Source organism: Polistes fuscatus, unplaced genomic scaffold (genome assembly GCF_010416935.1).
Source record: "Polistes fuscatus isolate 324 unplaced genomic scaffold, CU_Pfus_HIC Scaffold8, whole genome shotgun sequence".
NCBI lineage: Eukaryota > Metazoa > Arthropoda > Insecta > Hymenoptera > Vespidae > Polistes > Polistes fuscatus.
In genome coordinates this window covers 7,342,125-7,369,406 of record NW_025113162.1, presented here as the reverse complement: position 1 = coordinate 7,369,406, position 27,282 = coordinate 7,342,125, and the positions used below count along the sequence as shown (strand labels likewise).

The window sequence follows — 27,282 nt, the reverse complement described above, 5'->3', positions numbered from 1 at the left end:
GCGAGAGAACGATATTATCACCGCCGTGTCTTTCTCGCATCGAGCGAGAAGTGGTTATAATATGGACGACGGATCTTACGGTGTCCCACACGCTCTCTCGCAGCACGACTCTGCTGCCCTCCACCCCTACCCTCGCGATCACCCCCTTGTCGTGATTGTTCGGGCCCATTCGCCCCAACTCGCCAACGAATCTCGATTCGTCGTTCGGATTCGTCGTTCGATTCGTTAGACCCGATTATCGACGAACACTAACGACGAATGACGATGATGATAACACACAACACATCAGAATTCGCGGCAAAATACATCGCGCGATTTTCCATTTGATTTACATGTTTCCTTTTTTTATTTCATTTATTCTCTTCCTCTTCCTCTTCTTCTTCTTCTTCTTCTTTTCTAGCTGTTCACGAATAGAGTAAAAGCAAGAAAGAGAAAGAAAGAGATATATATAGTTCTTGTTTTAAGGTAGGTCGTGCACCAGAATACACGCCATTTTGGACCCAAAAAAAGAAATGAAAAGAAACACCGTATGATGGCAGATATTCTTAGACGGCTGGGAGGCTCGTGTCTCTGCGTCACGTTTGTCTTTTTTTGTTCTCGTTACCTTGTTACGTTCCCACAATTATTTTATCAAATTCTGAATAATTTCGATGAATCATTTTATTGTTATAATACCATTGCTCTTTCTCTCGTTGTCTTTCTTTGTTATTTGTATTTCTATTACACTTTATTATGCATTTATTTAAAATTCACGCTATCCTTACCGATGCGATATTTTATTCGTCGCTTTTATATTCTTCAATCTTATTATTTAAATTATTTTGATGCACATATATATGTGATATATCTCTTTTGATCTCGCCGAGTTCATTAACCTTTTTTATTAAATTCCCTCTTGTACTTTCTCGTATCATCATATTATGTACCAAATATAGTCGATAAAACGTACGTGATTCCTTTTATTTTTCATTTAATCACAACGGACGACTTTCTATTCTCTCAGACTCTTTTTCAATGTCCCAAGGTCATCAGTTGGCCTTCCCTTCAAGGCAACACAGCGTTCACTATTCTAGCTCTCTATCTCTAGTGATACTACTTCTTTCTCTTTCTTTCTCACATACACACATACACACACCACACACTCACTCACTCACTCACTCATTCATTCAATCATTCGCTCATTTTCTTCATCATTCTTTCATTGTAGAGAATACATTTACAACAAAGTCGCGTGATAACGGGGAACGACAAACTAAAGGGTTGGAAATGCATGCGGAAAACAATAAAAGGATGAACAAGCCTCGATTTTCAATAATAAAAATTCATAATTTCCTCTCATCAAATATCTCGATAAACGTCACCTAATACACTTCTTTTGCTTATATATATATATATATTTTTTTTTTGTTCATTTTCACTTTTTTTTTTCTTAATTTTTTTGTTCATTTTTTTTTCCTTTTCTTTTTTTTAATCTTTTGTCCGCTTTGTACCATATCATGTGAGTGTGTATATGTGTATGTATGTGTGTGTATTATTTGTTAACATTACGTACGCGGGTACGCGCGTACGCATTTCTTTTTTTGTTATTTTTTTTTTCTTCTTTCTCGAGGAGGTGGACATTCTTCTCTCATCGCAAACACATTACAAATATACAATTAATTACGACGCTCTTTTTAAAACGCATACGGGCGTCAATAATAAATTAGGTAGTTCGTCATCCATACCACACACTTTGCATCATTCTTCATGCCCCCTTCGCGCTTATTTTTATCCTTTTTTTTCCTGTTCTTATTTTTCTTTTTTTTCTCTTTTGTTTGTTTTTATTCAATACAACAATATTAATAAGTAATAATAAACGGGGTAGGAGACGCGAGCTTAAACACGCTCTTCTTCCATGCGAAATCATGATGTGTGGTACACGGTACACGCATCATAGTAATTATTTGATTCGTTTACAAGATAACACCGTATAACGGGATCCGTCCTTCGCACAAACAACAACAACAATCGTAAGAAAAAATTATATTTTCCGTCTACGCGTGGGTAGCGTATATATTATTTATAATATAGTGTGTTCACGTGTGTGTATGTGTTTGTATGTGTGTAGCAAATAGATCTTTATAATAGAGCGTTTATTATAATAATAATAATAATAATTAGCCGTTAAAGAGCGGTAGCGTTCGGTGTGATTGCGAGAATTGTTCACTTTTTTTTTCCTTTTGTTTTTCTTATTTTGTGTTTTTTTTCTTTTAACTATGCTTTGGCGATATTTTCTCATTTTTTTTTTTTTACAAATTATATCAGCCATATTACAAGATTTTTCTCACCTATCATTGATTTCATTGATAATTCTTTTTATAACCGTGTTTCTCGTGTATACATGTTTGCGCTTAATTATCAATCGTGTATATATATATATACAAGGTACACACAAAACGTGTTCACATTTTTGTAACGAAGAAATTTCTCAATGAACTCTTATATAAGTGTTGTTGTGTTGTTAAGTTTCACGGTATTGTTATCCTACCTATACATATATATATACACACATACATATGATTATCTGTATGTGTGTATACTCGGTACCATGGGCGTATGCATTGATAACAAGCGTATACAATAATTATATATTATATACATACGTATATTAAAATCGGTTAAGAAATAAAAATCGCATTAAAAATGAAAAAAAAAAAAAAACAACGAATAATCATCGCGTGTCTAAGAAGAATTTGTCTCTAATGATAGTCGCGCTTAAGTAAAAAATAAAAACCCCCTAGGATTTTTTTGGGACTCGCCTGGGCACTGCCTTTGGGACCTAAACGCCATTCGGAGCGACACGTAGCGCAGAGCAGCAGGAATAATAATATTAATAACGATATTAATATTACTTCGAACAAACTAATAAAATACACATTTTTTTTTCAATTAAAAAGAAAAAAAAAGGCACAACGCACCGACGACTTTTTTTTTCTCGAGTAAAATCTGTACGCAATAAAGAGCTGTGTTTTTTTCTTTCAAACGTTTATTTATTATGATAAAAATAAAATAAACGTATATACTAAAAAAATCGTTATTACAAAGTTATACAATACTATAATGAATTATTTAATTAGCTCTTAAAGCGTACATTATTGTTACTGTTATTAAAAAAAAAAACAGTTATTGCTCTGCTTCACGTTTCGCGTTTTAAGTCGTCTAGGCCTTTAGTCAAATATTATATAACTTTAAAATACGTTTATAATCATCAAATCGAATTGTGTGTTTTTTATGCACCGATCGAACAAGCACTCCATCATCATTCTAAATAACTATTATATTAATTCGTTTTTTCTATCTTTCTTATTATTTTTCTTTATCTTTGGAGCGAGGTTGTCCAATATTCGCGGACCGCCGCCGAGCCTCATGCGTTCCAGCGCTGTAATGAATGAGACCCAAACATAATTATAAACTTATCTTTTTCTTCTTTATAATTTTCAATTTCGTACAATACTTTAGTAATTAATTTTTACTTAAAAATATTAAAACGGCCCGAAAGACAATTTGTTTTTTTCTTTTCCCTTTTTCCGAATATGGCCTAAGGAAGCCAAAAAATGGTTGGACAGCCCCCCTTCTTCCTTTTTTTCTTCTTCTTCTTCTAGAGAAAACGAAAATTTTCGTTTAATTCCCTAAGATTTTTCTCACCTACGATAATTTCGTTATTATAATATAACGCTATATTACATTACTCTACAAATATTATTTACAAATTCTTATCGGCAACAATTCTTTATTTTTACCTTTCTTTCTTTATTTCTTTCTTTCTCTCCGTTTCGTACGATAATTTTTAATCCATTTGCTTCTTTTTTTCTTTTTCTTTATCTTTTTTTTGTTTTTTTCATTTTATGTACATTTGTCCCGCGTACAAGAAAAATATTTCTCACGAACGATTTAAATTATTATTATTATTATTATCATTAATATTATTATTAATATTATTAATATAATTATTATCATTATCATTATTATTATTATTATTATTATTATTATTACTATTATTATTAATAATAATATTACTATTATTATAATATACATATATGCACGCCCATATTATAATTCGCGTAGATGTAATATGTATATTACCATAATACATATTCTTTGGAAGTGACCAAAAATAGTTGTTCAATAATAAATTGTCAATAATTACGATCTTTTATCGACAAAGGACGATCAATCGTCAAAGACGTTGATTGAACTTAGCAGATTCGAACAAAAAGATTACATTGATATGAGAGCAAATTATATAATAATAATCGCGAAAGTATTTTCGTTGTCCCATCATTAGGTGAAATCGGTGGCTGCAATCTATCTATCTATCTAACTATCTATCTATCTATCTAACTATTTATCTAACTATCTACCTATCTACATATATATATGTATAATAACGTGACATATCGGATCCACGTAAATAAATTCAGTCAACGAATTGAAATTGACCATCCCCTGACGGTAAATTATCATCGTCAATCGTTATCGTCATCGTAGCATCCATACTCTAAAAATTACTATAAATATGTTTAATTATTATTCTTCAAGATTGCTCGATATGCAAGTGCAAAAGCGCTTTTTTTTCAACGTTATTTTTTTTCTTTCTTCTTTTCGCTCTCTCTCTCTCTCTCTCTCTTCTCTCAATTCGTATATACTGATCGATCGATACTGATTAAGTTAATAAATTTCACTATCTATTATCTATTATTGACGTAGGCAAAAGAACAGCTTTTGTACCTGGCGATATTTTTTTTCCCTTACGTAATATTTCATCTCTCATTCATAGAATTAGAATAAAAGAGGAGAAGAGAAGGGGCGGGGGGAGGAGAATGAAATATAGTAATAGTATATCGCAAGTTTAGAAGAAGACTGTGAAAAAAATGTCACCAGGTATACTCGATCGATTTGTGCATTATTTTTTTTTTTCTTTTTCCACATTAAATACGTAACGAAGAAATAAACGTTTCTTCTTCATCTTCTTCATCTTCTTATTCTTCTTCTTTTGTGAGAACTTCTCAAATTAGCAGCCCTATCACAGTGTGGCTCGGAGTGAAGGCGACATTTTTTTTTCTAATCATACAAAAAAGACGCGTTAATAATAACTGCTTATAAAACCGATTCTATTTGCTTGATTTCTTTTTCCGGTAGATCTTGAGGTGAGGGTGCTGTTTCAACAATTTCCGGTATATCTTCTTCATTTTCTTCCTCGATATCCTCGTCAATTGGAGTCAACGTATCTAATATCACAGGTTGTGTCTACAAATATATATACATACATATTATATATATATAATATAATCTTATCAGAAAAAAAATGAATAATATTTGATATAAGTACAAACGTAAAATAAAAACGGGTATACAAATGAACGAACCTGCGGCGTCGTGCACCGTTTCATGGCAGGTGCCATGAAACTGGTGATCGTGCTTACGAAGAAGAAAAATCCTGCCATGAAAAATGGTATACTGTAACTTTGTGTTGCGTCGTAAACAGCACCAGCTAATGGGGAGCCAACAATGGCAGCAGCTCCTCTGAATAATATCAACAATCCAAATGCATTTGTCAACTTATCCAATCCCAAGAGATCCACCAATATGATCGACGTTAATGAAATGTAACCAGCTATAGTATCATTTAAAAAACAATTTATTTTTTATTAATAATGTTATATTTCAAAATGTGTCGAATGAAATAATATTATGGATTAACGTTACTTACATATTGCTATGCCAAAGAATATACTCATGGCGATATAAGATGCATAAGAATGACAAAATGGTGTTGCCGCTACAGCAAGGGTAGATATAATTAAGCAAACATTATTCAACAATAACGAATCGACTTGAGGAAAATCTGCTACATATCCGCAAGCAACACGACCCACTGTGTTGGTTATACCGATGATGGATAATAAAAATGATGCAGAGTTGCTTTCAATTCCCTGAAAATAAAATGTGAATGTTTTAATTTATATATAAAAACGTATTACTCTGCTTAATAATTCTGTACATAATTTTCTGATCAAGTGTACAACACAACAAGATCGTGTACAAAATATTTCAATATCCGGAATATTTTAAACTTTATCTAAATCTTATTTAAACCTATTAGAAAAATTGTATACTCACATCTAAGATAGCAGCATCTACTAGATATACAAAAGGAACATATAATCCTGCCATTCCAAATACATTACTTATTCCAATAAGAAGAAAAACTGGGTCCTTAAGCAAAGATACATCCATCATTGTGGCTAAAGCTTCTTTAAACGAATCAGGTAAAACTAAGCAGGGGCACAACGGTTCTGAAATATTACATTTTATAACATTAGTATATTTGGTATACAAATAATTATTTAAAATATATTATTTGTTATTAACTCACGTTGAGGTGCTTTTTCTATGTCTATATCTTTGATATCACCGCGTACAGATTTCGGAAGCGATATGACACTTTGACGATAATTAGCAAGAGATTTTTGACTTTGATATTCTGGTAAATTAACAACACTGCCACTGTAAAATATATCCTTTCTTGATAAAGGACGAACCATTAAAGGCTTTTCCTTTGGGATACGAGATGTACTTGTCGTGAATGTTATGCTTTCACCGTCCTGAACGAAAAGAAATCGAAACATTAATTAAAGTTTAAAAAACCAATCGTTGAAATTAAAACAAATGTTTTTTTTTTTATTATTATTATTATTTTTATTATTATTATTATTATTATTATAGAATATTACCTCAACTTCTGCATTGTTGTTACGAGATCCTAATACACTACTAGTAGAAAGCCTTAAATGCAAACTTTTTCTGATATCCCCATTGGAATTCAAGGTTGTTCTAGAATTCTTAATAGCGCTTAAACTTGGCTTATATCTTTCACCTGTACTAGTTTTGCGTATTCTGTCGAAGAACGGTACTGAACCATTTTTAGGCAAACCTTGCACGTGCGTCGTAAAAGCTGGCTGCGAGGCGTTTCTCGGAAGTATCGGCTTGATTATTTCACCTTCGGTTTTCTCGATTACAGCGTCCTTTTCTTTCTCGATAACAATTTTGCTCCTCGATTTGTTTGAAATATTTTTTAAATCCATACTTCCACTGTTGCTGGTTGCTCCACTGGATGAGTGTTCTTGGACTTTGACTTCCGATATAGTGGGTAGAGTCGGCACCGTTGGAACTGGTGTTAAAGGAGTTCCTTTAATTTCATGAGTATACAATGAGCTATACATTAAATTACATTACTAAGAGGGTTGCTCTTTAAATAGGCAAGCATTTAAGATTTTACCAGGCACTAATTGATCTAAATTGAAGCTTGAGTGTACACCCGGATCAATATTAATAGGCATTTTCATTCTTTTCTCCATAGACCCGTCTGGTAATTGTACCATGAAATAAGAACCACCTATACTTCCACGTTCCATTTGAAACCTTTTCTCCTCTGCCATTCTTTGTAACAATGGCTTTACGGAAGAAGTTTTCGGATACTCCAGAGGTCTCATCATCGCACCAAATACCTATAAATATAAATCTCATAAGGAAATGAACAATTGAAATGATATTTTTAAAAAAAAAAAAGAAAATAATTCGTTTAACGGCATTATTCTTTACTTACTGCGCAATTTAAAATAAGGCCTGCTAAGATTAAATTTGCCCCCTTCCAACTGTACGTTTCTAAGAGCATGGTGGCAAGAGGAGCGAATGCAAACGTGCCAAACCCTGAGCCACATACCGCAATGCCCGTAGCAAGAGATCTTTTGGTTTCAAAATAATAGCCTACGCAAACTACTGCAGGAAGATATATTAAACCAAAGCCGATACCTGAAATGAAGCATCAAAAAGAAAATACATTGACTAATGTGAAAAGAAATGATAACCTTAGGTTAAAATATTCATTCGTTGCATTATTACAGACCTCCCATCACACCATAAGTCATCATAAGCATATTTACACTTGTCGAAAATGTTGAAAGTACAAATGCCGCTGCACCTAGAAAACTTCCTGCCATACATACAGCCCGGCAACCATATTTGTTAGTCAGTGCACTGACAACAGGTCCTGTAAAGAGAAAAGAAGAAAAAAAAAAAAAAAAGAGAAAATAGAAATGCAATGACAAATACAAAAGGGGGGGAAAGAATGGCATAAGAGAGACAGAGATATTTTATAAGTGTAAATAGAAAAAGGAAAGAAAACAATAAGTATCAAATGTTGCATACCAGCACTAAGATACATGCCAGAGAGTAAAGAACCGACCCAAGCAGTTTTGCCTTTCCCCTCCCCAAAATATTTAACGAATTCGCCAAGGAAAACTCCAAACGTGTATGCGATCCCATCCACTATCATGTTACACATAAACGAAGCAAACACAACCACCCAGCCATAGCCGCCATCCGGAGGTGGTGGTATGTCATGATATTCGCACAATGATCCTCCTTCATCTTCCGGGGAAGTTTCGTCTGCCGCACCATCTGCTCCAGTTAACCTCGATTGTTCTTCTACGGAGTATTCGCTCTCCGTCTGGAAAAGAAAAAAACAACAAAAAATAAATAACACCGAATTATGCATCATTTACAAACACGACTGATAATAATTACATTTTTTTCTTTCAAAACAATATAACAATGTTAGGATGAACCAAAAGTTCGTGTGCATTGAAACTGCATAATGGGGGGGGGAATTGTTTTTGTAAACATTTACTATGGAAATATTAATTAAAAATTAAAAATGCACGAACACTTTTGGTTAGTATAATATATATAATTTTGTAGATTACCCAAATTCATCATGAAGATTATTGTATAAACGTATATTTTATTTATTTATATTATAACTAAAATGTTTGTCACATTTCTATTGTATGACATTCTATAAAAAAAAGTTCAATGACCTTGCACGTAAAAATGCATATAGTTTGATCGTCGTGTAAATGAATATTTAACGCGTATATACGTATATTAATGTAAAACCAATGGGTGTCCTTGTTTCTTCGAAGCAACACAACGCAATCGTTCACCTTGAACGCTTTACCGATGCTTTGGTTTAGTGCATTCGGCTTGCAAAGTTGCAGAACGCAATATTTTTTCCTCGAAAGAGAGTGAAAGAGAGAGAGAGAGAGGGAGGGAGAGGGAGGGAGAGAGAGAGAGAGAGAAAGAGTGAATGAGTGAAATAAATTTTGCCGGAGGCTTCGTCGAAACGAGGAAAACAAAATAAAAGGAAAATAACAAAATGGCGTCTCGAAAAATTATTGTTATTTTCTTTCTTTCTTTCTTTCTTTTTCCTCGAAGAGAAATAAAATAATAATAATAATATATATGTATGATAAAAAAAAAAAGATGAGATACGAGTCAATTTTAAAAAGCAAACCTCTCTCGCAAACAAGAAAACGTAATATGAGATTTTCAGTGGCTAACTTTGCACCGCAACGAGATTATCCTATAACACGATGCAAGCAAAGATATTAAATGCATAGCATGTGATTTTATCGGTAAGAACGGCGTACAGTTACTATTAAACGCCAGAGATTCAAGGTAAAGTACCGTTTACATAAAGTGCTGAAAGTTACTGCTATCGAGGAACGACCAATCAGATCTCTTCAATATTTACGATAAATTTTCAGCTATCGTGGTAGCGGTGGTGGGGGGTGGGCGGTTAGGTAGAGCGTATTGTTTTTCAAATGATTTCAAATATTATTCACGAAAATTATTCATATAATTTATGTTATACAAATTGTTGTGTCGCCTTTAAACGCGTATATTACAATGTGTTTAAATTGATCGTTTACAAAAGAGCCGTGATAAACGCGGCTAGTTACGAGCGCATTAAACATTTCTCTCGGTTGTTGGATGTTTCATTCGCCGTTTTGTTTATTTATCCTACGAAATATAACTCGTATCCATATTTCCGTATAAACAAGGAAACTACCTACTGACGTTTTCTCGCTTCTAACAGTTTATACGCTTATCCTTTTTCTTCTTCTTCTTCCGTTATTTAAATGGAACATTAATAACATTTGAAATTAAATTTAGAATGCACGGCTAATGGGGGTAGGATATGAGATACCAAGAACGATTCTCGTTGTTAGAAACCTTTTTGCATATTGGGTATTTATTCTTATTCACTATCGGTACTAGTCTTTTCCATTCGGAAATAAAATATAAGTGAGAACCCACCTCCTCCTTGTTGAGAAGGGGGACGGATGGCGTGTATAAAAATTCTATTTATAAATTTGACGATTGATCTAAGATATATTTCGAACAACAATCTATATAGCGATCGATAAATGTTATTTGCCATCTAAGACGCGCTGTATAAAAAAGTTCTTGAAACGATTCGTGACGAATGTGACTGGTAACAAAGTTTTTAGTAGTAGAAGGTCACAAACAAGTCAGTCGATCAGCTGTTTCGCTGTCATTAGAAATGCCAATGTTACGACGCCACCTAACGCCGGGAGGCACGAAGCTGCTAACGGGCGCGACCTTGTTTTTATTCCTTGCTTTTCATCTCGCAAACGCGCGTAAAATAAGGACGATAATAATCATTTCTTAGTACATAAAATAATAATAAAAAATAGTCAATTTAAAGAACGTTTACGATAAACAAGTTTACGAGAATTCGTCAAAATTGTTTCTTTTCGTCGTCGTTATCGATGACTAACGAATAAATAATTATTCTTCGTTTAACGCGTATTTAAAATGACCGCCGCCAAATCTCTCCCCTCCCCTCCACCCCTAACCAATTATTATTCGAGATATAAAAAAAGAAATGGACAAATTTAAATACGTTAAACAAGTTAAGAACAATAATTGTGAACGTAATATTTTTCGAGATCGATAAAGAGAAGAATAAGAGGAACATTCAAACGAATTGGTGACACGACGAGACTCCTCGTGCATGTGTGTGTGTGTGTGTATGTGTATATTCGGCTAAAGTATATTTATTAAAAGTGCGTCGACTGTCAAGGCTAGTCACGTGTTCCCGCTTTCTGATTCGTAGAGAAACAAAGAAGACGAAAGATGCAGTATGTGTGCGTGTGTGTGCGCGCGTGCATGCGTGCGTTCGAAAGGTAGACGAAGAAAAACACTCCCAAAGGAAAAGAGAAAAATCAATTCAATCAAATCAAATCAAATCAAATGAAAAATCGGTGATCTTCGTGTATAAGTTATTATTAAGAAATGAGGGGGCGGGGTGGGGGATAGGGAAGGTGGGGGGGATAGGAAAAGGGATTAAACTCATTCTAATACATACCGTGCTGATTTTTCGCACGCGACGCGAGCCGTACGTGCTGTACTGCGACTTGTTGAGCGACACGCGCGACATTCTAAACGATCAGTATTATAGTACTCTTCTCCTTGCTCCTTCCTCGGGTCTTCTTTTTTAACGTATAAGAGTTCTATTTTCGTAGAGTGCGCGCAGCTGCGCGCGCGCGCCGCTAAGGAAACACGGGTGTGTAGTAGAGAAGGAGAAGAATCGCGAAAGAATAAAGAATAAAGTAGTAGTAGTAGTAGTAGTATATACCCGTTGTGAGAGAGAAGAGAAGAGAAGAGAAGAGGGGAGGGGGGAAGAAAGAAACGGGAGAAACGAGAAACGAGAGAAACGAGTAACGAAAAGAGATTCAACTGTATAGAAAGAAAGAGGGAGAGGGAGAGGGAGAGAGAGGGAAAGATAGAGGGTAAAGAGAAGAAACAGAAAGGTAAAGAAATAATGAAACTCCTCTTCTCCCTTTAGGTTCTCTCTCTCGGTACACACACACGAGAAAATTCGCGCGCGCGTCCGTCGAGAGTATATCACTCGTCGTAATCCGCTGCCATGCTCGCTCGTTCGTTCTCTTACACGGTTCTTCTCCTCCTCGTAATACCGCACTCGGTGCAAGTTACTATCGCACTGACATAGGAGCACGCTTGCTTGAGCCAGCTTACTCGTACGAACGAATGAACGCGTAAGAAAGAGAAAAGGGTGGGGGGAAGTACGTTAGAAATGGTAGGAAAGGGACGGAAAAGAACAGAAGACCAAAGAAAAAGAGAAAGAGAAAGAGAAAGATATATATATATATATACACTATTTTCCCCCTCCCTCTGTTGGCGTACTTCGAACTAAAAACTGGTCGTCTCTTCTCGTCCCCACTCCTCTCTTTCTTTTCTTTCCTTTTCTTTCGTTTTATTTTATTTTCTTTTTCTTTCTTTACGAAAAGGTCGAAGGCCCAAACGGTTCGCTAAAATTTTCCTTTTTGTGAAAGTAAAGACAAGGAAAGTGTATTTTAGTGATCGTTCTCTGTTTCTTTCTTTCTTTCTTTCTTTCTCTTTCTCTCTCTCTCTCTCTCTTGCACCCTACGTCGTGGATATACGCGAACGTAGGTAGTCAAGAAAAGATAGAAATATGCACGCGCTTCGCTAAAATTTTCCTTTTTGTGAAAGTAAGACAAGGAAAGTGTATTTTAGTGATCGTTTCTGTTTCTTTCTTTCTTTCTTCCTTTCTCTTTCTCTCTCTCTCTCTCTTGCACCCTACGTTCGTGTATATACGCGAACGTAGGTAGTCAAGAAAAAGATAGAAATATGCACGCGCTTTTGCCGGCTCTCGAAGTGACGAGCGCAGTACTGCCATCAACTGCACTCGTCTACAACGACGATGCCACTGGACTGCATTGGACGACCAACGCACGTTTACGATGCACGCCACTGTTGCACACGCATATACGTGAGAGATGCCACACACACTCTATCTTTCTCTCTTTCTTTCTTTCTTTCTTTCTTTCTTTCTTTGTCAAATGAGCTATGACTTCTATTTATACAGCTTCGTGATCGTCCATGACGGCATACGGTACGGCATGGTTCCATTTTATTATTTTTTTTTTTTTTTACATACTAATTGCCTTTTTTATTATTCTAATAAACGAAACATGACAATTAAGAGTATTCCCGTTTCTTAAAAATACACTCGCCCTGATGCTACTTTTCTTCGTCCAATTATTATCGTATTAATGAAAATGGTCATTTGAGAACACGCGACAACGTTAGATAACAGTTTGTATGTATTATTGTTGTGTAGTTTCTACCTCGTCCGATAGTCGCGTGTTACCTAGTATCGAGAAAGGTTTACGATATGAGCCAATGGAATGCCGTAGATTTGCGGATAAAGGGACAAAAGCGGGAAATTCAAATGTACTCATTCGATTCGTCAGAAATTAATCGCAAAACCTCTATGGTATATTACAACAGGATTGTGCTTTCAAGGTAAATGTTAATCTATAAACATATAACGTTTCTATTATGCTATTTCATTCTCTTAGTTGGTATTATTCTCATTGGAATAACATGAAGCGAAGAATGCATATATATATATATATATATTTTCTATAAACTTAGTACACATTTCGAACACTCTTGTTTAGCAAGTTCGAAGAATGAATGCGATGAGCTATGAGCAAGATACGTCGAGGTCTCGCGTGAATATAGCTCGAGAGAGTAAAGAAGGTTAATTAACATTAATCAGAATGTGAAGTCCTTGCTGACATAGATTTTCTTATACAAAAATGATAGTAATTTGTAGAATAATGTTGTTCTTTTTCTTCTTTGTTCTCATTTATCGAACAACAAACGATACAAAATCAGAAAGATTTCCAAATTGATTTTGATATCTCTTTCTTATCTTCTTCGAAAACAATGAAAATTTATCTAGGAAAATTTGGAAACACAGCCGATAGAAACGGCTAAACGCGTGAATATCAATGAAATTTCACTTCTGTCATTAGGAAACGTATAATGGGATCATTTTATAGATCGTAATAAACGTAAATTACGCGATCTAGTCTTTGCAGTTGAGATCGTAATATGCGCGCGCGTGTTCATCGGATATAGTTGCTCATTCGTTATCATCATCATCATCATCATCATTACGGTCATAAGTCGCATGCAATTTTTATTTTATTATAAACAAATGTAGCACTTCGATCAATCAAAAAAAATAATATTTTTTCTCATTCGTGGTGGTGGTGGGGGGGTGGAGTGGGGGGGAGGGAAGAATATCTATATCATTGTATGCATCTATCAAGTTAAAAACGTTAGACGTAAATTTCATAGTATTCAAATTGAAACAAACGATTGATTTTCGTTAGTAGTCTTCGATAAGAACGTTCAACGAGCTTTTTTTATAACCGACACGTTGCAATTTCATTGATTATACATACAAATCGTAGATATAAACAATTTCGTATTGTTATATTAAACAGATGAAACTAAACGAAGATTTATGCTAATTGATTGTGAACGAATACTTACGTACTGCATCTTACATATATATTTTTTTGTTTACAAATGCTTCGATAAAAATCAAGAGAAAATATATATATAAAAAAAGGGAAAAGAAAGAGAAAGAGAAAGAGAAAGAAAGAGAAGAAGAGACTGATTCAAACGACACGCGTCCGTCCCTTTGGGATCGTTATTATAACGGACAAAAACAAAATCGTATCAACTGGTTTGATCACGCGAAGCACTCTGCAAAACGAACGACGATTCTTGTATATGCCACGGATGCTTCTCGTATGCTCGATGATGACGCTTATGAATTAATTAGATAATAACTCGCGACAATTAGAGAGACTGGCTGGATGGCTGGTTGGTTGGTTGTTTGGTTGGTTGGTTGGTTGGTTGGTTGGTTGGTTGGCTAGGCACACGCGAAACCATCTGCTTCTCATCTCTCACGGAAAAATTTGTTGATGTAGGAGCTTTACCGATGTCACGTACGAGAAAGGCAAAGAGACAAAGTGACCAAGAAATAGATAGATATATATATATAAGTGTGAGAGAGAGAAAGAGAGAGATAGAACGAAAGTAAGAGAGAGAGAGAGAAAAAAAGAAAATGAAAGAAGAAATCGAGTTGAGGTCTCGTATCAAATTGTTTAGGACCCACGGGGTGTTTTCTGTTTTTTTGTTTTCATTCTGTCAGACGTAAAACAACGATTATTGTTTATCAACTACTCTAGACTCATCCTGTTGTTCCAGTTTGTTCAAAAGGGGACCGCGATGATAGCTGTAACGCGAACAAGATGAAATAAACCGATAAATTGTTTAGCCATCTTGCTTGCTTGCTTGCTTGCTTGATTAAATGCGCTCGCGCGCACTTTTCAAAGGAAGAGCAATGTACCCCGTTTGTTCCATTCGATGATGAATCACACGTTTGTTCTCTCTGCGGTCCACCATTGTTCGACTTTTCCGAGATATTATTATATCGCGTTGAACGTAATTTTTTTTTTTTTGCATTCCTTTCTTATTCCGGGAATCATTTCATCTCGCGGAAGTATGTATGTATGTATGTACATGCGTACGTGTTTTAATATGTTATATTTCTATTAAAAAAATTCGATCTACGCGGTTCAGATATTGAAATTCATTCACGTAAAGTTCCATGGAAATTCTATGTTGTAAATAATAATTATCGAGAAGAAAAAAGTTGAACATTTTTCAATAGTATTTGTTATTTATTTGATTATTTTTTCTTATCATCGCGAATAATTTCAATTTAACGACGTGAGATAGATTAAAATTGAATTAATTTTAATAAGAAACTTTCATCATTCTGATTTTCTCTATAATTCCGGAAATAAATATTTAATGATAATAATGTTTAAATACGTGAAATAATTATACGTATATTATATTATATTCATAAAAATATATTCACAAATGAGGGAAAATTAAATAAACATTTATCTCTATCGGTCATTTATTTCTCATTTAAAAATGACAAAAGCACAATCTTTGGGAACTTCGTACCTATTCAAAATTCTATTATCGAAAGATACAATAGAGAACGAACTTTACTTTGTAAATATAATTATAAAGAAAACTTTCTCGATAGAAAAAGAAAAACAAATATTACGATGATTCATCGATACGTTAAGTTATTTTTTCCGAAATAAATAATTATTATTCCAATTTTTATTTGTAGACAATTTGTTGTTTTTGAAATATATTAGAAACATTTACAATGTAACGTGAAAGGTAATCGGCAATCAATTATTCCAGCTCGTAGCTCGAGAAAACGATAAAGATAGAGAAAGAAAGAAAGAAAGAGAGAGACAGAGACAGAGATAGAAAGAGATTTGTTCGACATCGATAGAGAACGATAACGAGGCTAATAAACACTCAAAAGATAAGGCCCCTTCGTATGGCGTAAAGTAGATCTCAATCTCGGATTCGTCACGAGCAACGTTGTAAATTACCACGTGATAAAAGGTAAACTGGAAAAGATTACCGGATGGTGAAATATCGACTAACTAACTCTATCGCATATTTTTTCTTTCATATATATTTTAACTTTTTTTCTTTGTTTTTTTTTTTTATTTATTTCTTTCGTTTAATATTTTTTTTCCATTTTTAGATCCGCTCTTCTTCTTCGTTTCGTAATTTATTTTTTTTAACAAAACGTTCCCCATTAAAGATAAGAGAAGATGAAGAGAACACAAAAATTCGAGGAGAATGTTTTCCGAATATATGTGTTACGTTACGCTAGCAATTTGTTAATTAACAAAATTGACTAAACTCGCGTAAAAGTATTATTTATCTGTTTCCTCATCGCGTCGCATGCATCCGTTTTTTCTATTCGTATCCGTCGATATGTGTGTTTTTATTTTTTTTTTCACATTTTCGTTTAAAATGATCGTCAACTCGTTGCAGTCGATATTTCTCGTTGCATTATTTTTCTTTCTTTTTTTTTTTTACTTCATCCAAAATTTCATATGGTATTTATTAATACGAGAGAGAAAAAAAGAATGAAATTTTGGTTTTGTTTTTTACTTCGTAAAAACGTATTATACGCCCACGATTTCTCGTAATCGTTTTCCGTTTGTCTCAAAATTCAACGAAGTCACGAGGTCGCGTTCCAATGTACGAATCATATGTGAATTAATTCCCATAAAAAATTAAAAGGCAACGACAATGGGAAGAAAGAAAGAAAGAAAGAAAGAAAGAAGTCTAAAAATAAGGGAAAGAAAAATAAATAAATAAATAGATGAGTATAAATACTTTTTTACCAAACTTTCTTACGACGTTTCTGTGTTACCACTCTATATAAATAATATAATATAATACAATTTATTTAAATAAAAAAAAAAGAAGAAAAAGAAGATCTGACACTAGTAAATAGAAACTAATAATAATAATAATAATAATAATAATAAAAAAAAAAGAGAAAACCATCTTACCTTGCTTTTCGGTGACATGACGATTTTTAGGATGATCGAACTTACGAATTAAACGACACTCAAAAAAAAAAAAAATGGAAAGAAAAATCTTGAACGAATTAAAAGGCCACGATACGTGAAACTTACGTAACCAACGAACACAAACGCGGGAAAAAATAAAGAAAAATATTAAAAAGGAAGAATCGATGCGAAATATATGGAGTACGATAGAAAATCTATTGCATTGAAGCGCGATCGAACGATATTGATAAAGCACAATGCGTGAATTGTGTAGAAGAAATTAGAACATTGGATAGAATGTGAAAATAGAGAAAACAAATGTAGAGAAAAAAGAAAAAGAGAATGCTAGATGATAATAGTCAAAAAGTCAAGTGAAATATTAAAAGAGACAGTGGACGCGTGCCACCTGACTGGACAACGTCCAGCTGCTCAACGTGAAACGACCGATACGAAAATGCGCGCCTCTTCACCACCGATCATCGACTTATCGTCAAGCTTGGACGTGGACTCTTGTCCGATTTTCCCCTTCCCACACACCCTTTCCTCCTTCCCTATTCCACAAATGCGACTGCCATCTCTCTTTATCTTTTTTTCATTCCCATCCATTATTAATTCTAACGCGTTAAACGTTTTACGTTAGGCGTAATATTATATTTGTTGTGTCGTTGTTGTCGTTGTGTTGTTGCAATATTCAAATTAAATTTCAATCCTGACCTTTTTTTTTCTCTACAAATTTCTACAATTTAAGATTTTTCTCGTTGAACTTTTTCGTTTCGATTGAAATTAATATGGAAATTTCGTTGGAAAGATTTAATCGTTTTATTTATTCGTTTTTTACTATCTCTCGTTATATTTCAAGATTCATTGCATGTATTTTATTCGATTGCGTTGCGCTTTGTGCCACCGCCCCCTATCATCGTGTCTCCGAGTTTTCCCCCCACTCTTCTTTCTTTTGTTTTTTTCTTTTATTTTTATATATATTCTCCCACCATTGACATCACCGCTACCCCCACCACCACCGCCATTACCACCAATCGTCCTTCCTTTCGTACGAACTAACGCACAATTTACGCGGCGCACCGCGAAAGTGCTTTTTATTCGCATCGAGGTGCGATGTTTAAAAGTAATGCAGGGTAAATAAACATAAGGAAATTGACATAAATCGAATATTATATCGTTGAAAGAGTTATTTTATATGATTTTCTATTTTGAATTTTGATTTTTTGAAAATTAGTGAGTGATTTTTTCATATCCATGATAATAGGATATAATACTTCGAGTGTACAATAAGAAAAGATTCATTTGCAAAATAGAAAAAGGTTCATGCGCAAAGAGATATTTCTATTGCTCCTCTGATTCTTGATTGGACGATTCTCGTATTTGCGTTTGTACGTTCCAATCAAAATCCTATGGAGCTTTACGTGAAAATCAATTTTCCCGAGGTGTTTATATCTGTACAAATTCGTATATAGAAATTTGTTGATATATTTATATTACGTTGTATGTTCTCATATGTGGTTTTTATTTATTTTAACAATACGGAACAATACGAAATTTATATTACTGAGTGAACAAAAATAGTGAGCACGTAAAATAAAGGAAATTGATATTTTAAACAAAGACTTTGCTATCTTATTTTTCCCTTCTATAGAAAAAATGTCCCATAATTTTTGTTCTATGTGCGAAAACTTCAAGAGAGGAGAAAGAAGATCATTGGTACGAAAAAAAAAGAAAAAAAAAAAAAAAACAAACAAGAAAAAAGAGCCAAAGAATTCGTACGATATTAAATGTTAACCAAATTGAAAATTGTTATTCGTTCGTTTGCTAATGCATTTCTTCAATGACTCGGAAAAATAAATATAACGTTGTTATTTCCCGTGACTGAACGCACAAAGCACCTAAGGTCGTTAATATGGCAATATGAAAATTATTGAACGTATTAAATTAGATAAAACTCGACGTATACAAGCTGTGTCAATAGTCGTGATAATTTAATATCATTATCATCATCATCATCATCATCATCATCATCATCATCATCATCATCATTTTGTTTGCTCATCATATAAAAGGTTTTATATGAAACATTATATTTTTTCTTTCTTTTTTTTTTTCTTTTCTCTCAATTCATAAGCGTAAAATTATACCAGTTACGAATTATCATTAAATTATTAGACATTTTAGTCGAAGTTATATACGAGCTTACATTATTCTCTGTTTTATTTTACAGGAAATTTTTTGAACGTTACGTAATACAAAAAGAAAATTGTCCCGTTCCACTATTGGGATAAATCGATTTTTAAAATCGTAGCTGGAAAGCTTCATTTTTTCTTTCACGATCGATGGATAATAGCACACAAGTCACGTTTCGCGGAAAACCTTTACGATGTGAACACGAAGTTAGTGAGGATGAGGAAGAGGGGGAGGAGGAGGAGGAGGTGGAAAAGGAGGAAGGTCGAAACGATTCAGAAACTCGAGGTAAGGACGAAAAGAATCATCAACGATAAACTTGAAAACACTTGTGAGTCAAGCTCACGATCAATTGGAATAATAATTTTGATTTTATTTTCTTTGTTAACAGGGATATATTATCAGAGTGAACTGAAAAATTCGCAACCATAAATATATCACGAATATATTTTTCCGAGAATCAACCGTACACGCGATGCGGACTTTTGATCCTGTGTTTGTTTCGTTGCAGTGGTTCGATCGAAAAGATACTAGGAATTTCTAGTGATTTATAATAACATATCCCTAGAATCTTGATTATACGAATATAATGAAGTACGAAATTGAAATTCAAATCTCCCAGTTTTTTGGGTCAACTTTTGTTTATACAACAATGCACGTAATTGTCCGTTTTTATCTCTTCCTACACTTTAGAAACAAATATTTCGTTAATCGCACTGATCTGTCGACTTTGAACGTATAATGATCAAACTTATCGAGGGTTATAGTTCGTAAAAATCTACTTGACCCGGGGAAAAGTTCGTTGAAAAATTGAAGGCTTTACCGTTCAGTGTTAAAAATGCGCGTACATTATCAGTGAAATGTAAGAAGCATAGACGTGTAATGAAATAACATGATACAATAACTAGAACACCTATAGTTATTTCGTGTGGTATGTAATTATTTCATAAAAAAAAAAGTTAGATAAAATGTAGTATAAACTTGGCCTCGAATACTTAGTTATTTCATAAATTAACTGAATTAAACACATTTGAACAATAACTAAATAATTAAATATAAAAAAAATCAATTTTTCTTTTTCACAATCTAGGTATATAATATATCAAAGGTCATCTAAACGGCATATTAATGAAACGCTAATGATAATGTCAAGGTATTATCATTAAAATGACAATGCACAAGGTGTCACAGGTGTGATTCGATGAAACGAATGAAATAATCGAACAGGAGGATAAAACAGAGAAGAAGATTATTTAATCTAAGCGGTTAATACTTACAATAATGTTGTTACCGATGATATTGCTCTTAGGATTGATCTGCAGGCCATCGTCATCACCAATCTGCTCACCGATTTGTTCTCGACTACTGGCAGGGCCCATTTCGGCGCCGCGGCGCTTTCCGCAACCCGGGGCTTGGTGTTTAGTTCCACCAAGCAACAGAAGAAGAAGAAGAAGAAGAAGAAGAAGAAGAAGAAGACGACAACCACCTTCTTCTTCTCCGAGCTTCCTCTCGAAGTTTCCTTTTTCCTAACACTGTCCCCCGAAACAATGAGAGCCCCTTTTTTATACCATCTTCATCGTCGAAACGAGCCACGCCATGATCCCAAATAAAAACGATTCCTCGAAAGCTCCTTGATCGCACTTGATATTCCTCTGAACCGCGTTTCGTTCTTATTCCTTCGATTACGCAGGAACATAAGCGGCGTGCGCTGCTAGGTAGGATAGACGATGATGACAGATATCTCGTACTTACTTATCGAAAATCCTTTCCGATCTCTTCTCGAAGATGATTTACACAACCACTAGTATATTACAAGGGGGACACACGTTTAAACGTTAATAATAATAATAATAATTACGTGAATACTATTGTAACTCGGACGAGTCCACCCGATTGGCAAAAATTCATTCCAATTGAGTACACCACCAGGTCGTTATTGACAATCCTTTGACGTAAAAGTACGCGGTACGTGACTATGTATCTATATGTTTCTTGTGTGTGTAGTATCTGTGCGTATGTTCTTCTCGTCCTGCGAGAGGAAACCACGTCGAGAGGACGGAAAGATGGAAAAAAAGGAGATATATCCTCTTGGAGGAAAAGGAAAGTTCTCGGAGTGTTTCCCGCCGCGGGTGGGTAGCGCCGCGGCGCCCCGGGATCAATAAAACGACCGCCCGGCCGTCGCCTGCCGTAGCTCCTGCCTGGCCTGCCTGTCCCGAGCTCACCCGTATCCTCGACGCCCGACGTCGCGACGCTCACCTTTTACCCCCACCACTAGCCCAATTTTACAACATCGGCGCCGGCGCCGCCGCCGAAAGCGCACGAGTTCACTCGAGATAACCAACCCCCCTATACACGACCGCCCTCTATACCTACTTTCTATTCTTTTCTTTCTTTTAACCACCACCCCCCTCCTCCTCCACCTACCCGTCCAGCCTCACTCCTACCCCTATACTCTTCACTCAACCTAAGGGTCCTTCTTCTACCCTGATCGATTACCACCATGCCGGGCAAAACTCTACTCCCTCTTCATTTTTTAAACGCTAAAGTTTCTTATTTACGTTCGGAATTGGTCAGAAATTGATCAGCATTCTTTCCTTTGTTTTTCTTTTCTTTTCTTTTGTTTCTATCCATCTGCAGGAAACTATTTTTATTTTTTTTTTCCATTGTAGACGATAATTTTTTTGAGGGGGGGGTGGTCTTTATCCTTTAGAAATGCAGATTTGATTTTTAATTATTTTTTTTTTTGTAATAAATTTTTTGTAATAAAATGTATTTATTTAAATTCAATTTTTATCATTTTTGCTCGTATTACATTATCAATAAATTTGTTCTTTCCGTTTATCGGAAACTGTGACTATTTTTTGTATTTTGTTTTTTTTTTTTTTTCTAGAAATTAATTGGTCCTTATCCTTACCAGACGTAGATTTGATTTTTCATTTATTTTTCTTTTTTTTTTCATAAATCATATTTATTTCACTAAACTTTGATCATCTTTGCATATAGATTATTATTTTTCTTTCATTAATTTTCATATCTCCTGTGTTATATTATCGATAAATTTGATTTTTCTTTTCTTATTTTTTTTGTTTGAATCTTTTAAAAGAATATAAGCTTATATCATTTCTGGATCAAGAGGTCGAAGTAAAAGTTCTCTTATAAATATAGTCTTTGAGTAAACGTGCTTTTATACTCTTCGTGAAAGAGTATACTTATGTCAGAGTATATTGTTGAATTATTTAATGAAGCAAATTCGCTCCGTTGAAGATGTCTGTAGATCCGTGACAACGGGGTTTTGTGCAGTAAATTCACTTCGTTACTCGTTCATAGTTTTACATAAAGCTTTTTAGAATGCTCCATTACACCCCCCTTTTTACTAATTATGTTAAGTTCATTGAATAGAATATTTAGAAACTTATTAAACAATTTGATGATTGTCGATTTCATGCTTAAACATTTTCCTTCATTTTATTATTTTTATATCTTTGAAGTTAAATAATAATATTAAATAATTAAATTCTATTAGATTTGAAAATAAAACACTCTTTACTATTTCATGATGTAAAACATGATATTAAGTAACGAATAGTAAAATGTATAATAAATAACACACACACACACATATATCTATATGTATGCGTGATTGATAACGTATTCGTTATTTCATTAAATAGAAATATATGGTATAATATTATTTGCGCAGTACATTATATATATTTCACTGCAACGCGCCGATACGAGAATCTAGTTCTACATAATCACATATACACATGAGAAATATATATATGTATGTATGTATGTAAATACATACCAGTGCGAAGCAAAGAATTTGAGGCACGTTCGATAACAGTGCAGATCCAACCGCTTCCTTTAACGATGTGAAAAATGACGTATGCATATATATATACATATATATTCTATAAGATGAGAAAACAGTGAATCAGACTGTTTGTCAGAGTGCAACACTTTTGTTGCTTTAACTTTTTAAACGAGACAAAGGTCATTGTACCACTTTGTAACAAATAGTTAGATCATTATTATCGATTTTTTTATATTGTAAATATTGCGACAAATGTTTAAAAAAAACAGCAGTGTAAATAACGATTAATTATATTTCTTTTTAAATAAATTTTAATAATTTTTTATTCATTAAATTTCTCTAAATCTGAAGGATTCTTGCAATTGTTTAATAACTTCTTTAGCTACAGAATGTGTTTCACTTTGTTCATTGGCAAGGATACTCTTGATATTTTTAATAGAAATCGATGTTGTAAGATCCTCGATATATTTAGGATCTTTAAGATCGTAGGTAATTGATTGAAGAATGCGCAAGCATAAAAGTTGCAATTCTTCCGATATAGTATCCTCTTTTAAGCAGTTACTTAGAACTTCAGCTACACGAAACTCGAACAAGTAGCTCAAACCGGTATTGTTCATGCTCACGTTATACAATATCATCAGCATTAATCTAGAAAGAAGTATTGATTTGTTGATTAAATAAATTCTTACAAAATTATTCTACGTATTAAATTTAAAAATTCAATAATTTATCATCATCGTCGTCATTAATTTTTAAATTAATAATAATGTTTTTCTCGTGAATATTAAATATAAACATTAATTCAGTTTTTTTTTATATTAAAAAATACATTTAACAAACATAAGAGAAATAAACTTATAGTTAGAAATCATTTCACTTTCCGATAACATAATGAACGTGACTCGGTCTAATCACTGACATGGCCTATTTTTAGAAATCGTTTAATATCTATTTTTTTTTCTTCTTTTTTTTTTATAATAGAAACAAACATCTATATTTTACGAAACAAAAATTCAATAGATAATGTACTAATGAAATTAAAAAAAGAAAAAAATGAAAACACGATAATGCATAAGAGTCAATCGTAATAATACTCGACAATTTGTTTGTTTTACCTTATTAATGAATGCGTTCCCGGTGCTACTGGGAAGAAATTAGGCATAAATTTGATCATTTTCTCAACTAAATCCTTGCCATTTTGATTTGTGATAAGAAATTCTCTGCCTTTCGGTATAGATGATATGTTTGTGACAATACCCAATAGTCCTAACACGAATTGATACTCGACGTTGTTAGTTGGTGGTATACCAGTCTCGTATGTGCTTACAAATGCCACGAAACTTCCGCTTACTATCGACAGGAACTCTCTTACTTTATTCTGAAGCTATTGCAACGTGTTTCCCTTATTATAATCGTACCAAGTCAAAGTATGTTATAACACGATAACGTGTGTACCATAGAAAATAGGAATTAGTAGTATTGCTTACACCTGATAGCCAAATATCGACAATTTCTGGAAATCTAGAAGCACGCCATGCTAAATTTCCCAATACTGCGCCTAAACTCGCGCAAAAAGTGCTTTGGTTTAATATCTGCGTAAAATAAGATAAATTGCATATGATATTCGCTTTTTTCTTTTTTTTTTTTTGATGAAACTAGAGATGTACAACGCGTATATATGTACCGATAATTATGATAATGTTTAAAACATTTTATTTTACGATTTATATTACCATTAATATAACAATGATTTTTATAATATATATCCATGTAAAAAAAATTATAAGATTAATTATTTTCATTTTTTATTAAATAAATTCACTGTCATAATTACCGGTAATATATACGTAAGATATAGGGTGTATTAGATTGAGTAAAATGTCCGTTCGTGTTTTTTTTTTCTTTTCTAAATAATAAAAAGTTCTGTTATTTTTTAAATATCAGACTTACTTTCAATGATATTTGTTTTATTTGATTGTATGACTTTTAATCTTACAAAGAGTATCAAACTCTTATACCAAAAGTATCAAATTATATTACATTATTATCGAGAAATTTTACTCAACCTAATATACATATATGAGAGTACACACATATAGAAGCTCATTGAAAATATTGTAAATAAGTATTAATAAAGGAATCGTGTGATACTTGGATTTTAAGGCTTTGCGTTTCCTTAATCGCTTTCTCCAATTCGATAGTCTGACTGTGTAATTGTTCTTTCATTTGTTCGTATTTGTACTGAAGACCTAGTTCAGCATCATCTAGAACACGATACGCATACATTTATATATATAAATATTAATAAAATTCGTGAGAAAATTGATTGACTGGATCGGGATTTAAGAATCCAGGATTTTTCACTTTCCGGGAGACTGTTTTATCTATTGAGCTATCCAAGGTCACCGGTCAACTTCCTCACGAATATCTATGCATACATTCTCAATCTCACATATGTGTGCATACATATATGATAAAATATTTTATTAAATACATTCATTATTACTATACTAGAATTATTTTTTGCGTACGCTTTATTTATTATTAAATTAATATTATACATTATAGTAAAATTATATACTTCAACATTTCATCCAAATACATATGTAGGTGTGAGCATGTATAATGCGTGCGCACGCGCGCGTGATCCGTTAAAGTATATAATTAAGTTAATTCATAAAAAGAACCTAAGCCTTAGAAGAAATAACTAGACGTTTCAATAAAATCATAATTATAATTAAATCAAAATCAAATATGATATTAAACATTACTTATATATACAGGGTATGAAAAAAAATCATTGAATATTTTTTATAGCGGATAGAACAGACCATACCGTAAGTAAAAAAGTCTTAATAAGTATAAGTTAAAAGGTCAATCGTTTCTGATTATGGTCACTAAGACTTTTTTTTACTTATATTAGTATAATATGTTCTATGCATTTTATAGATATTAAATATCTTTTTGGGGACACCCTGTATATATATTATTATAATACAATAAAAATAAATTGTATGCAGGCGAGTGTGTGTGAACAAAACAAGTAATTCTGCAAACCTTTTCTATTAGATAAAAAAGGTTGAACAACTGAATCAAGAAGGTCGTGTATCTTCTCTCTTTCAATTTCTATAGTACGCAATCCAGACTCCAATTCAGAATCTGTCACAAGTTTGGGAACATTTTTGACGAATTGTCGAAGCTTTTCCTCGATAGCTTTTAATGTATTTTCCAAAGAAATCTATAATGGATAAAGAAAATTGTCAAAAACATGTTTTAATCTTTTGTTAATAAAATTATTTATCTATACTTGACTACGTATATATACATATATAAGGTTTATAAGAATAATTATTCTATTCTTAAGAGAAATTTAAAAAAGTAATATATATATATACCAAAAATTCGTTCTCACTGATCGCTGACTCGATAACAAAATTACTCATTTCCATTGTGTAATTATTAATCTATTTATGATGCTGTGCCCTCAAAATCCAAAATTACTGGATTATATTTAAATAACATTTAAATCATATAAAATAATATATCTACATCTTTAATTTTTATTTAATATTAAGATTAAATACGCATGTATATATATTATATTTAATCTCAAAATAAAAAATAAGGTTATATAAAATAACAATATGCCAAATAAGGAATTGTTTTAAATATTCCATGTACGGTAATGTTCATTCTGGTAGATGATAGGTGTGTTCAATAGATGAGTTTGATTTGATTTAAATCTGACAAATCAATGTTAATAATTATTAGAAATTCATTCAATAGCTCATATGTTACATACTTTAAGAATTTATCTATTAAACATAATAAATAACAATATTAAACTAATCAAACAATTAATTATTAATTGCTTAATAAACTTTTTTATAAAGTATGATATTTGAATATTCTCGAATTTTGATTGGCTGTTACGCTTTTATTCCACTAGACAGGTACAAAATGATACGTTTGTGGAACACATTACTAACGGACATTTTATATCGCGTGGTGTTTATTATATATTTTTTAGAATACCCAATGTGCGGTTAT

The 27,282-nt window shown here is 33.1% G+C and overlaps 2 protein-coding genes and 3 long non-coding RNA genes across 8 annotated transcripts; 1 reads left to right on the top strand and 4 right to left on the bottom strand.

Annotated features, from left to right (window-relative positions):
* Positions 1-4,644: 4,644 nt before the first annotated feature.
* LOC122525174 (monocarboxylate transporter 3) lies at positions 4,645-20,800 on the bottom strand. Of its 4 annotated transcripts, none has more exons than XM_043647848.1 (11): positions 20,693-20,800; positions 8,248-8,548; positions 7,946-8,089; positions 7,646-7,851; positions 7,319-7,547; positions 6,774-7,228; positions 6,416-6,644; positions 6,160-6,335; positions 5,750-5,972; positions 5,406-5,653; positions 4,645-5,286 (listed from the first exon to the last, which is right to left on the bottom strand). In XM_043647848.1, the coding sequence occupies exons 1-11, from the start codon at positions 20,792-20,794 to the stop codon at positions 5,137-5,139; spliced, it is 2,463 nt and encodes an 820-aa protein (XP_043503783.1). In that variant the 5' UTR covers positions 20,795-20,800; the 3' UTR covers positions 4,645-5,136. The 4 variants fall into 4 exon arrangements, with proteins under 4 accessions (XP_043503783.1, XP_043503784.1, XP_043503786.1 ...); XM_043647849.1 differs by having other exon boundaries at positions 6,774-7,210; XM_043647851.1 differs by lacking the exon at positions 20,693-20,800 and adding an exon at positions 17,226-17,258.
* On the bottom strand, positions 12,183-14,728 carry LOC122525177. The gene is made up of 2 exons (XR_006305726.1): positions 14,496-14,728; positions 12,183-12,250 (listed from the first exon to the last, which is right to left on the bottom strand). It is a non-coding gene; the product is annotated as an uncharacterized LOC122525177 (long non-coding RNA).
* On the top strand, positions 19,570-20,456 carry LOC122525175. The gene is made up of 2 exons (XR_006305724.1): positions 19,570-19,703; positions 19,807-20,456. It is a non-coding gene; the product is annotated as an uncharacterized LOC122525175 (long non-coding RNA).
* Positions 20,801-20,935: 135 nt separating the features above from the next.
* On the bottom strand, positions 20,936-22,078 carry LOC122525176. Its single transcript, XR_006305725.1, has 2 exons — positions 21,168-22,078; positions 20,936-21,091 (listed from the first exon to the last, which is right to left on the bottom strand). It is a non-coding gene; the product is annotated as an uncharacterized LOC122525176 (long non-coding RNA).
* A 1,457-nt stretch (positions 22,079-23,535) lies between these two features.
* LOC122524756 (heat shock factor 2-binding protein-like) lies at positions 23,536-26,742 on the bottom strand. Its single transcript, XM_043647173.1, has 6 exons — positions 26,628-26,742; positions 26,290-26,470; positions 25,384-25,496; positions 24,720-24,824; positions 24,348-24,616; positions 23,536-23,880 (listed from the first exon to the last, which is right to left on the bottom strand). The coding sequence occupies exons 1-6, from the start codon at positions 26,679-26,681 to the stop codon at positions 23,562-23,564; spliced, it is 1,041 nt and encodes a 346-aa protein (XP_043503108.1). The 5' UTR covers positions 26,682-26,742; the 3' UTR covers positions 23,536-23,561.
* Positions 26,743-27,282: the final 540 nt, after the last annotated feature.